At 38.3% G+C, this 12579-nt stretch overlaps 1 protein-coding gene and 1 long non-coding RNA gene across 2 annotated transcripts in view; both read left to right on the top strand.

Annotated features, from left to right (window-relative positions):
* LOC123869166 (homeotic protein ultrabithorax) overlaps positions 1-7724 on the top strand; it is a 147092-nt gene extending 139368 nt beyond the window's left edge. The window contains exon 2 of the mRNA XM_045911939.1: positions 6587-7724. Within this exon, the coding sequence (XP_045767895.1) occupies positions 6587-6885 (299 nt within the window). The 3' untranslated portion in view covers positions 6886-7724. The remainder of the gene's footprint in view (positions 1-6586) is intronic.
* Positions 7725-7742: 18 nt separating this feature from the next.
* The window catches only part of LOC123869171, a 42239-nt gene continuing 37402 nt past the window's right edge, over positions 7743-12579 (top strand). Inside the window, exon 1 of the long non-coding RNA XR_006796828.1 lies at positions 7743-7782. This is a non-coding gene — a long non-coding RNA (uncharacterized LOC123869171). The remainder of the gene's footprint in view (positions 7783-12579) is intronic.

Genomic DNA, 12579 nt, shown 5'->3' on the forward strand with positions numbered 1-12579 from the left:
TGAGAAGCAATGCTTTGTAGATAGTTACTTAGTTACCTAAAGATAGCTAACTGAAGTATCAGTGCACGTTATTGTAAAGACGTAAATATTTACAAAAGATTATGTATAGGCGAGTCAAATTATTTATATATTATAATATGTAGCTAAAAATATAGGTGCCTCGTTGTCCCGAAATTAAAGAATACCAGACACAATTTATATTAACTTAATTAAAATTCTGTGATAGGTAGGAAGAACCACTCTTTTTTGGAAATATTTTCGGAAAAGTCTAATTAAAAATACTCTCATAGATAAGCAAGTTTCTGTATTTGTATAAGATCCATATAACCGAAATTATCATATTTATCGTGGTACTACGTACCTAGTAGGTACCTACTTATCCGTTTCATATAGGTATAATTATGTCATTATACTATTATTGTGTCATAAAACCACAAAATAAGTCTCCGCTGCGCTCCGATAGGAGACCAATCCTTTATCCAAGATTATTAATAAGTTTTATTAATCTGTCAATCAGTCCGTCAAGCGGAACAGGTTTATTGGTTTAGTAAGTCCCTAGGCTCATACTTCAGCATTAGTAAAACAGTTTCGAAGGCAATTACCTATTTAAGTAATTTATTCGACTGCAGATAATCGCGGCTTATCCAGCTGGTAAGTACCAGTTATAGACACATTCAACTGAAAGCTCATGTTCTACGCAATCGGACGCACTATTTTATCTTAATTCGTCTCATTAGACTCGCCTATTGAATACCTACTTAACAATGTTTATTAAAGGAATTGTTTCATCGAACATTATGCTGATCTAATCAGTTTTATAATATCGCCTGTTTCAGCCGTTCTTGATTTTATACAACTTCATAGGCAGAGACATTAAACATTTAATACTAGATGATTGTCTTGGATTCAGGTATTTAAAAAACCCTTAGAAACTCTGCTTCGGATCTGGATAAAAAGTAGAATACGTATACATACCTACATTACCTACCTATCCGTCTCCGGGATGGAAACTATACCTATCTCTGTGCCAAATGTCGTCAAAATCGATTAAACAGATGGGCCGTGAAAAGCTATCAGACAGACAGACCAACTTTCGCATTTATTATATTACTTAGTATGGAATGTAGGCGACAGAGCAAAAGTCTGTTTAGGACGTTGTTACAGTTGTCAGCTGCTGAACCCATCTTGACAGAAACAAAGGCAGCTTGCATCCTGGAGACTGAAATAGGATACTTTTTATTCCAATACAAAGGGTTTCAAAGGGATTTTTAAAAAACCTAAACCTACGCGGACGAACTCCGCTAGTTTTTAAAAAAAGCGAAACAGCTGGCTAGCCATCTGACTATAATACTTTTTAAAACCATGACAATTCTATGGCCATAAAATTCTTTCTACGGGTAACTAACAGGAGTAAAAAATCAATAGCTATTGTTTTGTCATTATCGCTTTAATACCCCGCAAGTGTAAATAACCACTTCCGGCGCCTTTTTTCGACCACATGGCCGAGAAAGAAGCCAAACATTCGCAATCAAAAGCGGCCGATTCTGAAACAACACTCGTAAATCACATGAAAAGTTTTACGAATTAGGAACAATTAAAACATTGAAGCAAACAACAGTTGTTGCGAATGTCCCCCGCGATTGCGGGAACATTGGAAATTACGGGCGGTTTACAGGCTATAGATCTTAGTCCAAAATTCTTTACGACTAATATAACTTGTGCAATCCTTTTGTCGCCCGACGGGGCGACGGGGGGAAGTTGGACAAGTTTCTTTTGTTTGCAACACGTGTTGCAAAACGGGTTGGGCCTGACACTTGTTCGGAGAGAATCTTGGGAACGACTTGCGTCGATTTCCGTGGAAGTGTTGGCTTTCTTTTTACTTTTCAAGTAGAATAACTTAGGAATGGGCTGACTTTGCAATTCATGCAATTCATTCGTAGTTTATAACAAAAGTAATTTATCTTTCCCCCTTATCTCACGGTTGTGGTAGGTACCTAAGTACCTAATACTGAAACGACGATTTTGGCGCGATCCATTATTTGATTCTACTTATAGTGATTTATCGGATCTAGCTGTGAAAGGGCTTAAAATAAAGCTCTGGTGATTCTTATCCTGTATAAAATTTATAAATAATTTTACTGATTTGTATTACTATGATACTTAAATGATTTGTATTTTTATAAAAAAATACAAATCTACTTATTGAATAAAATAAGCAATAATGTGTACCTACTTGTCTAAATATCTACTGTAGGTAGCTACATTTTAAAAATATAACCTACTATCTTAAAGATAAAAAGTCTTATTGGAACATCTGCTAATGGGGTTTTTATCAACAGAACTCAATATGGAAGGTAGTTTGAAAAAATATAGTGACACGAATGACACAAAGGGCGTTACCCTTGCAACGCGACTCCGGAACCCGATACGCAGATGATGTTCCAACTCCCAAGATTTGTGGTTTACGGAAACATTCGGCGTCATTATATACCTATTTGGGGACTCCACGACTCTTTTTTTGCTAGCCGCGAATGATGCTTAATGAAGTCATTTCTGTCAACTTTATTACTGTTGTGGCATACGCGAGCTTTTGAGAAAAATTTACAAGGCGCAAATTGGCTCGGTAGCTTGGGCTTAATTAGGCACATGTGGCGTGAAAAGAGTTTTTTTTTTATTTGCGTCCACACATAAAAAAGCGGATTTCTGTGTATTAAGCCGCTAGTAAGGCTTAGGTAGGTATAAGTAAGCGTTTCGACAGCAGCATCTCGACCAGTGTCAGAGAAGTTGAAAATATAATGCTTGTATCCTCATTCCAAAAGCATGTAATTGGTGAGTGCTATCACTCCTATCAATTAGGTCAACCTCAGCTTGCCTCAATTAAAGGCTGCACAGTATGAGGCTGCAAATATTACCTAATTCGAAGATTAACACGAATGTTAAGGGGTTAAGTAAGTGACTAGTTAGGTATCCAATATAATTTTTTGAACATAATATTCCAATTTAGGCATGTAACTTAATGAAAAAACTTATTCTAACGCAATAAAACAGGATTTATTTAATCCCGTACATAACATTCACGTTACATAAAGGAAAGAAAAGGTTCTATTTACGGTACCCCCGGAGGCTTTTACGGCTCAGTCAATTAGCGTCACTCAATTAACCACTACTCCGGTACAAAGAAATTTTGTTAATTATTAAAAAGGTTGCACTCAAGTTCCGGACTTCTCTTAAATTACGGATAAGAAGCGAGAAACCAATGGTCCCTGGAAATATAGATGGTGTCTTAGATACTAGTATACCTACTTACCTAAAGAGAGAAAGATCAGACTGCATGATTATCCTAAGTCCTTGTCATTTAGGTCAGCATTAGGTCTATGGCATCAGAATTAAGGGTATGAGATCATACACCACCATTTCAATCAATTTTGTTATGCCACAAGAGTACCTACAATTAACATGGGTACATAAAAGGACTATCTAACTGACTAACATATTAACGTAGATACCTATCTTGGAACTAGAGATTTTGCATGAACCTATCTATAGTCTCTTTATGAAGTGGACGACCCCAAGTCCCCATTAAAGGTAGATGCGGCGGGCCCGGAAGCGACGACGCCTTGAAGTGGACTTTCCACCGAGAGAAGCCGATGCAAATATAAGAAACCAGTGTCACTGAGCTCGAATGACGTTTCCTACATTTACAATACATAGTATGTTAATCTGCTGTTCTATCAGGGCGTCACTGACGCGGTGCCACTGATGTTCAACTCGAAAGTCCAGCTTTACATTTTCATAGTGTTTAGAGTTCTGCATAGTCTCTACGATCTATGTCAGCCGAGTAGCATCATCAGTCTACGGAACCACGGAAGACCCACGGAAATCCACCTTAAGGTCTCATTTACACGAGAGCTTTATTAACCTCCATTAAAAAAGTGTCCAAATAGAACAAATCTACTCCCAAGTATCTGTCCACACGTAAAAAAACGTTGACGTGTGAACATATACTTGAGAATACATTTGATCTGTTTGGACGCTTTTTAACGCACGTTAATAAAGTTCTCGTGTAAATGGAGCCTAAGAAAGAAATTTCCAGAAATTCCATTCGAAGAAAACCGGGGTGGGAACACAAAGTAGTGTATCGCGATTTTCACGCTCGCTTATCTCGTAAAATTAAATAAATCGTCCACTCCTAAGACTCCACTTGAACTGTTATTCAATAAAGAGCATAGATAAAGCCGTACATGCGCCGTGGCTTTAAAAGCTGCCTCGATCTGAGTACTTGAGATAATTAAGCCATTAAATCGGTTGGCAACCCTTTTACACTGTGAGAAGCGGTCCGGAGGCTCGCTCCGAAATGCTTTTATTTTTGTATCAATTTTAAAAGCGATATGTTATTCGAGTGGGCTCCTTTACGAAGTTTGATTTGACGTGTCTTATTTTTACATGACTGAATTATACGTTTTAAATACGAGTAACAACGTAACTTGATTGTAATAAATCAGTAAAAATCTGAAAGCTTGGCAGAGCTCTACCTCGACGGACTCTACACGCATACTTTACAAAATTTAAAATCATGAGATTACATTCTAAACATCGATTATATTTATTTATCGACTTTCGTTTTCTATTCGATGATGCCCGCGACTTCGTCCGCGTGGATTAAGTTTTTTTTATAATGTTTGGGCTGTTTCTATGCCAAATAGATGTGTGTTCTGCAACTTCTTTCACGTGGTTTTTAAAAATCCCGTGGGAATTCTTTGGTATTCCGGGACACAAAAATAGTCTATGTCCGTCCCCAAGGTGGAAGCTATCTCCGTAAGTACCAAATTTCGTCAAAACCGGTTAAACACATGGACCGTAAAATGCTAGCAGACAGACAGACAGACACACTTTCATTTATAATAATAGCAAGTATAGTAAGTATGGATGACGGGGTCAGATAAACAAAGATTGGCGAAGGTGTCCTAAGCGCGTCTACTTAGTAGGTAGGTAGGTATACCTTGAGGGGTTAAATTCTTTAAAAAAACATTCCGTACCTACTAAACCTATATAATATTATAGGTAACTACGTGGCTATAAAACTTATACATCATGAATTATTTTGAAAGCAATGTTAATTGAAGCTTGCGTTTTGTTAGTTATTCCACACACAAAAAAAAAAAAACAAAATTATACGATACTTATATACTGAAAATGTTGTTACCAAAAACCTGTGGGTAGGACCTACAAGTAAATTATACATTCGAACATTTCCAAGAAGTAATTATAAATCATTATTATAAACGCCTTCCCGATTGGCCCTCAACCCGTTACGCAAGTTCCGAAGTATTTCTGAAGCGAAATAAAATTGAACCCAGCATGGGTGCAAACCTATACATTAAGTGTTCGACGCATGCAATGGAGTCTTTCGATACATAACCGCAATGCCAGGATAATGTGGTCAGGGCTGCAACCAAAAAAAAACCGACCAAGCGCGAGTCGGACTCGCACACGAAGGATTCCGCACCATCGTACAAGATATACCTTACACCTTTATGTAGAACTCTGCAAGTTAATATCGCTCTGAGCTTTATCCCTATGTAGTTAATTTAGTAAATTAAATTTTTCGTGAGCACATTTTAATTTTTTTAGTATGATTTAAACACATATTCATGGTTTTCGCATTTATTCCTTTAATACTTATGCTGTAAGATCTACCTACCTGCCAAATTTCATGATTCTACGTCAACGGGAAATACCCCACAGGTTTTCTTGACAGCCCCGACAGACAGACAGACAACAAAGTAGTCTATAAGGGTTCCGTTTTTCCTTTTGAGGTACGGAACCCTAAAAAAGAGACCGAAGCATTTTTGATTTACATATTTATCTCGAATAACTGTGCTGCGGTTTTGGCAACTGAAGCGTTCCTGCTTTAAGGTTGTTATTTTTGTAATTGGCAACCCTACACGTGATCGAATTTTCACGACTCACGGCTATTGGCCTCGTATTCGGCTATCTCGTGAATCGATTTCTCGGTACCCAATTCGAGGGTTTCATGTAAAGGGGGCATTCGTTGTACATTAATTACGTTCATATATCTTCCCACGATAGTTATATAATAATTAACTTAATATCATTCAAGTTTACTCGAATATCGTAGTTTTTTTCAGATTGATTTTCTTCTGATACATCTACCTACTTAGTACCTACTCTAGATATTGTTAACCGACTTCCTTATAAGAGAAAAATGAGTCTGTGTGAAAATATTTGCATAAACTAATTGGCGGTGTATTGTCTATGTTTTATAATTAACTTTGCAATACCAATTCCCTTCGGCGAATAAAAGGCGTACCACGCCGTTCCATTTATCAGTATTGACAGTTGAACGAAATGAAGCTGTCGTCACGGGCAATTGTACCGTCATTTCAACTACGCTGTGTAGACAACCACTCCCATTCAACGATCAAACGCTAAGCGAAGTTACTGAAACTTCTTTTTTCTCTATTCAGTTGAAGTGTGCTCTTGAAACTTGTATCTGGTATCTGTAAAGGGACGATGACCTTTCCACATGCAACGTTTATTAAAATTCAGTTTTTTGTTGTTCCAGGAGCGAACGGCCTGAGAAGACGAGGGAGACAAACCTATACTAGATATCAAACACTAGAGTTAGAGAAAGAGTTCCACACGAATCACTACCTTACGCGGAGGAGACGCATCGAAATGGCGCATGCGCTCTGTCTCACGGAAAGACAAATCAAAATATGGTTCCAAAATCGAAGGATGAAGTTAAAGAAAGAAATACAAGCGATAAAAGAGTTAAACGAGCAGGAGAAGCAGGCGCAGGCGCAGAAGGCGGCGGCGGCGGCGGCGGCCGCGGCGGCTGCGCAAGGCCACCCCGAGCACTAACTCGCGCGTGCGCACCGACCTGCGCGTGCGCACATGCTCACATGCTCGCGCGTGCCCGTGCTCCACCAGTGATATACGATCGCAGTCCGCCGAACATTCTTTAGCTTTGTGTTTGTAAATTGTTTGTAATTATTTTCGTTATTTAAGTGTTGTTTGGTTGTTGTGATTATTTTTAATTAATTTCAAAGAATTAGACTCGTGTTTTCTAAGAATGAATGAACAATAAACTGTTTAATGTTAGAATAGAAACGGGTCGTATTATTTTGTGTTTCGGGTTTTGTTTTTGTTGATTTATTGAATTTTTTACATATTTTAATTCGCGCTTTCGTCGTAAATGTTCGCGTTTGGAAACCAGTGCAATTTTAGAAATCTCTTCCGTGTATCATAGTGTAGATGTATCGTAGATGGTTTTCGTGAGGGCTACCCTAGCCCCGGCTCGGCGTCGGCGAGGAGGACTCTATTACGTTGTACAAATTTAACATGCCTACCAAAGAGACCCGGTCTCGTACCCTTATAGCTAAGTAAACAGTCATAAGTTAAATCGTTTATCCGCAATCCCGCGCATCGGACTCGCGCCAAACAGAATAACCGCGCCATCTTATCCTTGAATACTCTCGCATAAGTATAGTGTAAACGTGGTCGTGTTCCTGCAGTTTTAATAGTCGGTGAAGTTTAACAAATTGCCATAAATATAAGTAGGTATTATTTAGCTAGTAGCCGTGTAAATAGTTAGGGTTACGTCTATGATAATGGAAGTGAGCGGTTTGCGATTGCGCCGGCGCCGTGGAATGAGCAGAAAAAGCTTCGAGGGAGTGCGGGCGAGTTGCGGGGCGAGTGCGGGCGAGAGCGGGGCGGGTGGAGAGGGGAGCGGCGCCGCCGGCCACCGAACAGGACTAGGTGAGTTTTTGTCAAAGTCCGCGGCATTATTTATCGAGTGGAGACGGTTGCGAAAAACTGACTCGTCGTCACCAGTCGATGCGCGACGCCATTTTTGAAATCGCCCATGCGAGACCTCTACGGTATTGCTGTTTTGCAATGTTTTAATTTACTAAGCCGATTCGAAGTCTCCTTTGATCTTTCCCGACCGTCTCCGGTCCGCTATCGAAACGTGGGCGATGCTTCCCGGTAACTCAATTAAATTTTTAAGAGAGAATTTGACCGAGTCCTTATACATAAAATAATGACCGCCAAAGTTATATTGCATAAATATAATAAAGCATCGTCCACGTATCCGTATAATTGGCTGTTAACTTGATAATTAACATTTAAACTTAATAATTAACAAAACGACACGCAAAATCCAACGCTAGGTGTTAACGAAAACGAATAAGACCCGGCGCCATAAAAGGATTTTATTATTTTGTAAGTATGCATAATGACTTCATCACCGTTGCGCGTTGAATGGTCGACGGGAACGTCTATTAATTAAATTGGCTATAGACCGTTTCATCTCTTATGCCGCATACGGTAACAAAACAGTCGCAGAGTCGCTAAAAACGGAATTCTTCATACCGTGCTCGCTGTACGGTCGGCAAAAGAAAACCCACGAATGCCTTTCACGTATTTGGTCATGTTATTGATGTTGAGAAATGCTAAATAACTTAGGTTGTTGGTGTCAAATCGTAAAATAGGGCTAAAATAGCGTTTAAATATAGAAACCTGCGCACAGCAAAAAATACTGCATCGCAAGTAAACTTACATACTTACTTACATGCCAAGGTAGGTACATAGTTTAGCCATGCAAAAGTAAAACCTAGACAGAGACTGTAATTTTTTGTTGATAGTTTTTGAGAATAATAATAATATTATGGCAGTGAAAGCTCACACAGATACTTAAGCTGCAGGAGGAGAAAAACCAGCCAAGTGCGAGTCAGGCTCGCTTACCGAGGGTTCTTTACTGGGGTATTTTTTCCGACATTTTGCACGATAAATTAAAAACTATTATGCATAAAAATAAATAAAAATCAGTTTTAGAATGTACAGGTAAAGCCCTTTCATATAATACCCCACTTGGTATAGTTATCGTACTTTGAAAATTGAAACACATTTTAGAAAAAAAATTGTGATGTAACCAGAAATTCACGGTTTTGGGATTTTTCCCTTTACTTGTTCTATAAAACCGACCTGCTTGCAAAATTTCATGATTCTAGGTCAACGGGAACTACCTACCCTATAGGTTTTTTGACAGACACGACAGACGGATAGACAGACGGACAGACAGACAGACAGACAACAAAGTGATCCTATGAGAGTTCCGTTTTTCCTTTTGAGATACGGAACCCTAAAAATGCGTTGCGCATCAAGTTTGGAAACTTGTAAAGTGCTACAAGCAAAACATTTTTGCTGTCTGTATTCCGCCGCCATCTTTCCGTTCTTCGACCGAAATCAATTCGGCGATAACAGATAATTATTTTGCTCGATACGAGAAATTATTGGTTGCAGTGACGGCGACGTATCGCGAGCGACGAATTTTTAAACGGCTCAATTTTTACATGGTAAGGTAGGTAAGGGTGTTTGTAACTCGTGCTTTGTTTCAAGTTCGTCTCCTATATTATAATAAGTACTTGTTCTTCATTATGAAACTTCTACTGCTTATAAAAATCGTAGGAAAACATAGGAAGAACTACCATTTATATCACCCATCTAGACTGATATCATTCAATTTTTTAACTGTGTAATTAAGTAGGTTCATCATAATATGACGTATACAGTGAGTTTTTTTCTGTAATCTTGCGGTCTACCCACGAAGTCAAGCGGCAAGAAAAGCGGCAAACCAGTCTAAGACCATCGCCGAACGCGCATTGTACGCGCGTATCATGGCATGCTTCATACATTTCTTTGATCTGAGTCTAAAGACTAACACTTATCACTAGCATAGTATCGGTGCATATCAGCTGTTGTCATGCCAATTAATTTTTATGCTCTTTGGGAGTTGAGAGCGTAGATTTTGCGGAAAACTACGTTCAATGACAGTGTTTGGTGTAGGTCGTTTTTGGTCTACAAACAAAAAAATTGATGCCGCGAACAGAACGGCTACGCTAGTGCTCGACTCGCCAAGCGTCGCTCTCAGCGATAAGTTCGTGGGTAGGCTTTTACACATTAGCAATGCCAAAAGCTTCGAAAAGATTATTCAGTGTGTTTGTTGGTACAGTACAAATGAAACATTTAAACTCATACATTTATGAAGGAACTTAGATACGGTCTATCATTGAAAAAATAATTAAGTATTCATGTTTTTTAAATTATGTACCTATCTAACAGCCTAGGTATTAGGCAAGGTGAGGTGTTTTTACTCTTCTCTATTTTATTTTCTAGTATGTATTAGTATTTAAACGATACTATAATGTGATGAATATAAAGATCTCACCGGCCTTGAACGGAATATAAAGGTCTCAGCGGATAGGGGCTTTCGTTAACTACGTCAATATTTTACGCAAATAAAACAATAATGAGCACCCTAGTCAATGAGCGATTAAAGAGTAATGACTAGTTCCGCGCAATGTTTCCCACTTAATTAAACCATACCAAATTGGTAACGTTGAAAGACAGATGCGAATCGCAAAAAGCTAATACATATTGGTCGATAATTCGATCATTTCAGCTCCCGACGCAATGATAACGATATATCTTAACGAAGTGCCGCGCTAACATTTTTTCCTAAGCTCCGCGGACCCATAACTTACTTTTTCAGCAATAATTATGATCATAATTTAACATAATCATCTTATATACTTTGCTCGATAGACCCATTTCGAACTTTTTTTTATTGATTAGGCTCAAGAGTTTCAAACCAGTTCTGTCACATTAAACATTGCTTTTATTGCGTTCCTTCAACCAGTTTTAGACACCTGTAGTTGCGCATTGGAAAATAATGTTAGGTAGTGTCCAATAGGTATATGGGCAGGAGCGTAGAAAATTGGCATAATAATATAATCACCACGATTATAATATTGGAGCCGAGGCTTTTCGAGTTAATTAGACGAAAAGTTGAATAATGCATGACTTATTAATCGGTACACAGGGCTGGCGATTTTTATTTTTATTTGGCAAATTAATTGGTATTCAGCGGCGGTTTCTTATTAAAATATCGCAATTTTATATAGCTTCTGTGGACCTGTTTGGTGAAAATAAAAGGAGTGATGTAGTTGGCGAGGTGCGGGCGGGGGTCTGCCCCATCGACCGCCCGTCGATGTTGCATATATCATTATGTACACGAAGGCCGGCCGGCAGCTGTGCAAGATGAGAGATCTTTCTTATGTGAAGTCACCACGACGCGCACCAACTCGCTTGCTCCTTATTTATTTCTGATGAACTGATGTCTGCGACTTTGTCCGCATGGCTTAGTTTTTAAAATCCCTTGGAGACCATTTCAATATCCTAGTGCTTATCCTGTCTGTCTCCAGTGCAAACCATCTTCTTGCCAAATCAGTTGATCAGTTTAGCCATGAAAAAGTACTTACTTAACAGACTGACAGATACACTTTTGCATTTATATGCAACTAGCTGATGCCCGCGACTTCATTCGCGTGGATGTAGTTTTTTAAAAATCCCGTGGGAATTCTTTGATTTTCCGGGATAAAAAGTAGCCTATGTGCTAATCCAGAGTATAATCTATCTCCATTCTAAATTTCAGCCCAATCCGTCTAGTAGTTTTAGCGTGAAGGAGTAACAAACATACACACACACACACACACACATACCTACAAACTTTCGCCTTTATAATATTAGTGTGATACTAGCTTGTTAATGTCCTTATTGATGCTACCTACTATGTCAGATACCTAACTGCAAGTACTAACAACAAAATAATGTACCTAGGTAGGTATACATTTTAACTCAATCGGATGGATATGGTCCGGATGATAGGTAACGGATTTGAACTGACAGACATACAACATTAATTATTTTCATTAAGTGTACATAGCTACCTAAGATTATACTATGCCTACTATGTATAGGTACTTACCTACCTATGCATATTTTAAAGTTTGATCTAAAATAACGTATTGTAGCTATCTACGTTTTACAATTTTGCAAAGGATCCTAGAATTCGTGACTGTAAATACTTTTTACTTAGGTACGTTTTACTGCCAACTTCCAGTATGATCTCGATAGTGATTTCTTCCGCCACCGCCCTGATTTACTAATGTGTAAGCAACATTGTATGTAATGGTTTTAACGAATTTAATTAACATGATTTATACAATTCCGACTTTATCAATGATTTAATTAACCTACCTACGCTTTTTAACCCCTGACCCAAAAATAGGGGTGTTTTAAGTTTGACGTGTGTATCTGTGTATCTGTCTGTGGCATCGTAGCTCCTAAACTAATGAACCGATTTTAATTTAGTTTCTTTTTGTTTGTAAGGTGGCTTGATCGAGAGTGTTCTTAGCTATAATCCAAGAAAATCGGTTGAGCTGTTTGAAAGTTATCAGCTCTTTTCTAGTTACTGTAACCTTCACTTGTCGGGGGAGTTAAATTTTTTTAATTTACACTTGTTCTTTCTTCTCTTTTGTTTAACAAGTAGGTAATAACAGCCTCTTACAGATAGGCAAATTAATACCTATAGGTACGTAGTTGAAGTTTCTGTTAAATCATTTTTTTTTTCATAATTAAACCTAAATGAAAAAGAGTTTGTGTGTTGGTTTGTCCTTCAATCACGCCTCAGCGACTTTTTGTGTAAATATAATA

The sequence above is a fragment of the Maniola jurtina genome, chromosome 10 (assembly GCF_905333055.1).
Source record: "Maniola jurtina chromosome 10, ilManJurt1.1, whole genome shotgun sequence".
In the NCBI taxonomy this organism is placed as follows: domain Eukaryota; kingdom Metazoa; phylum Arthropoda; class Insecta; order Lepidoptera; family Nymphalidae; genus Maniola; species Maniola jurtina.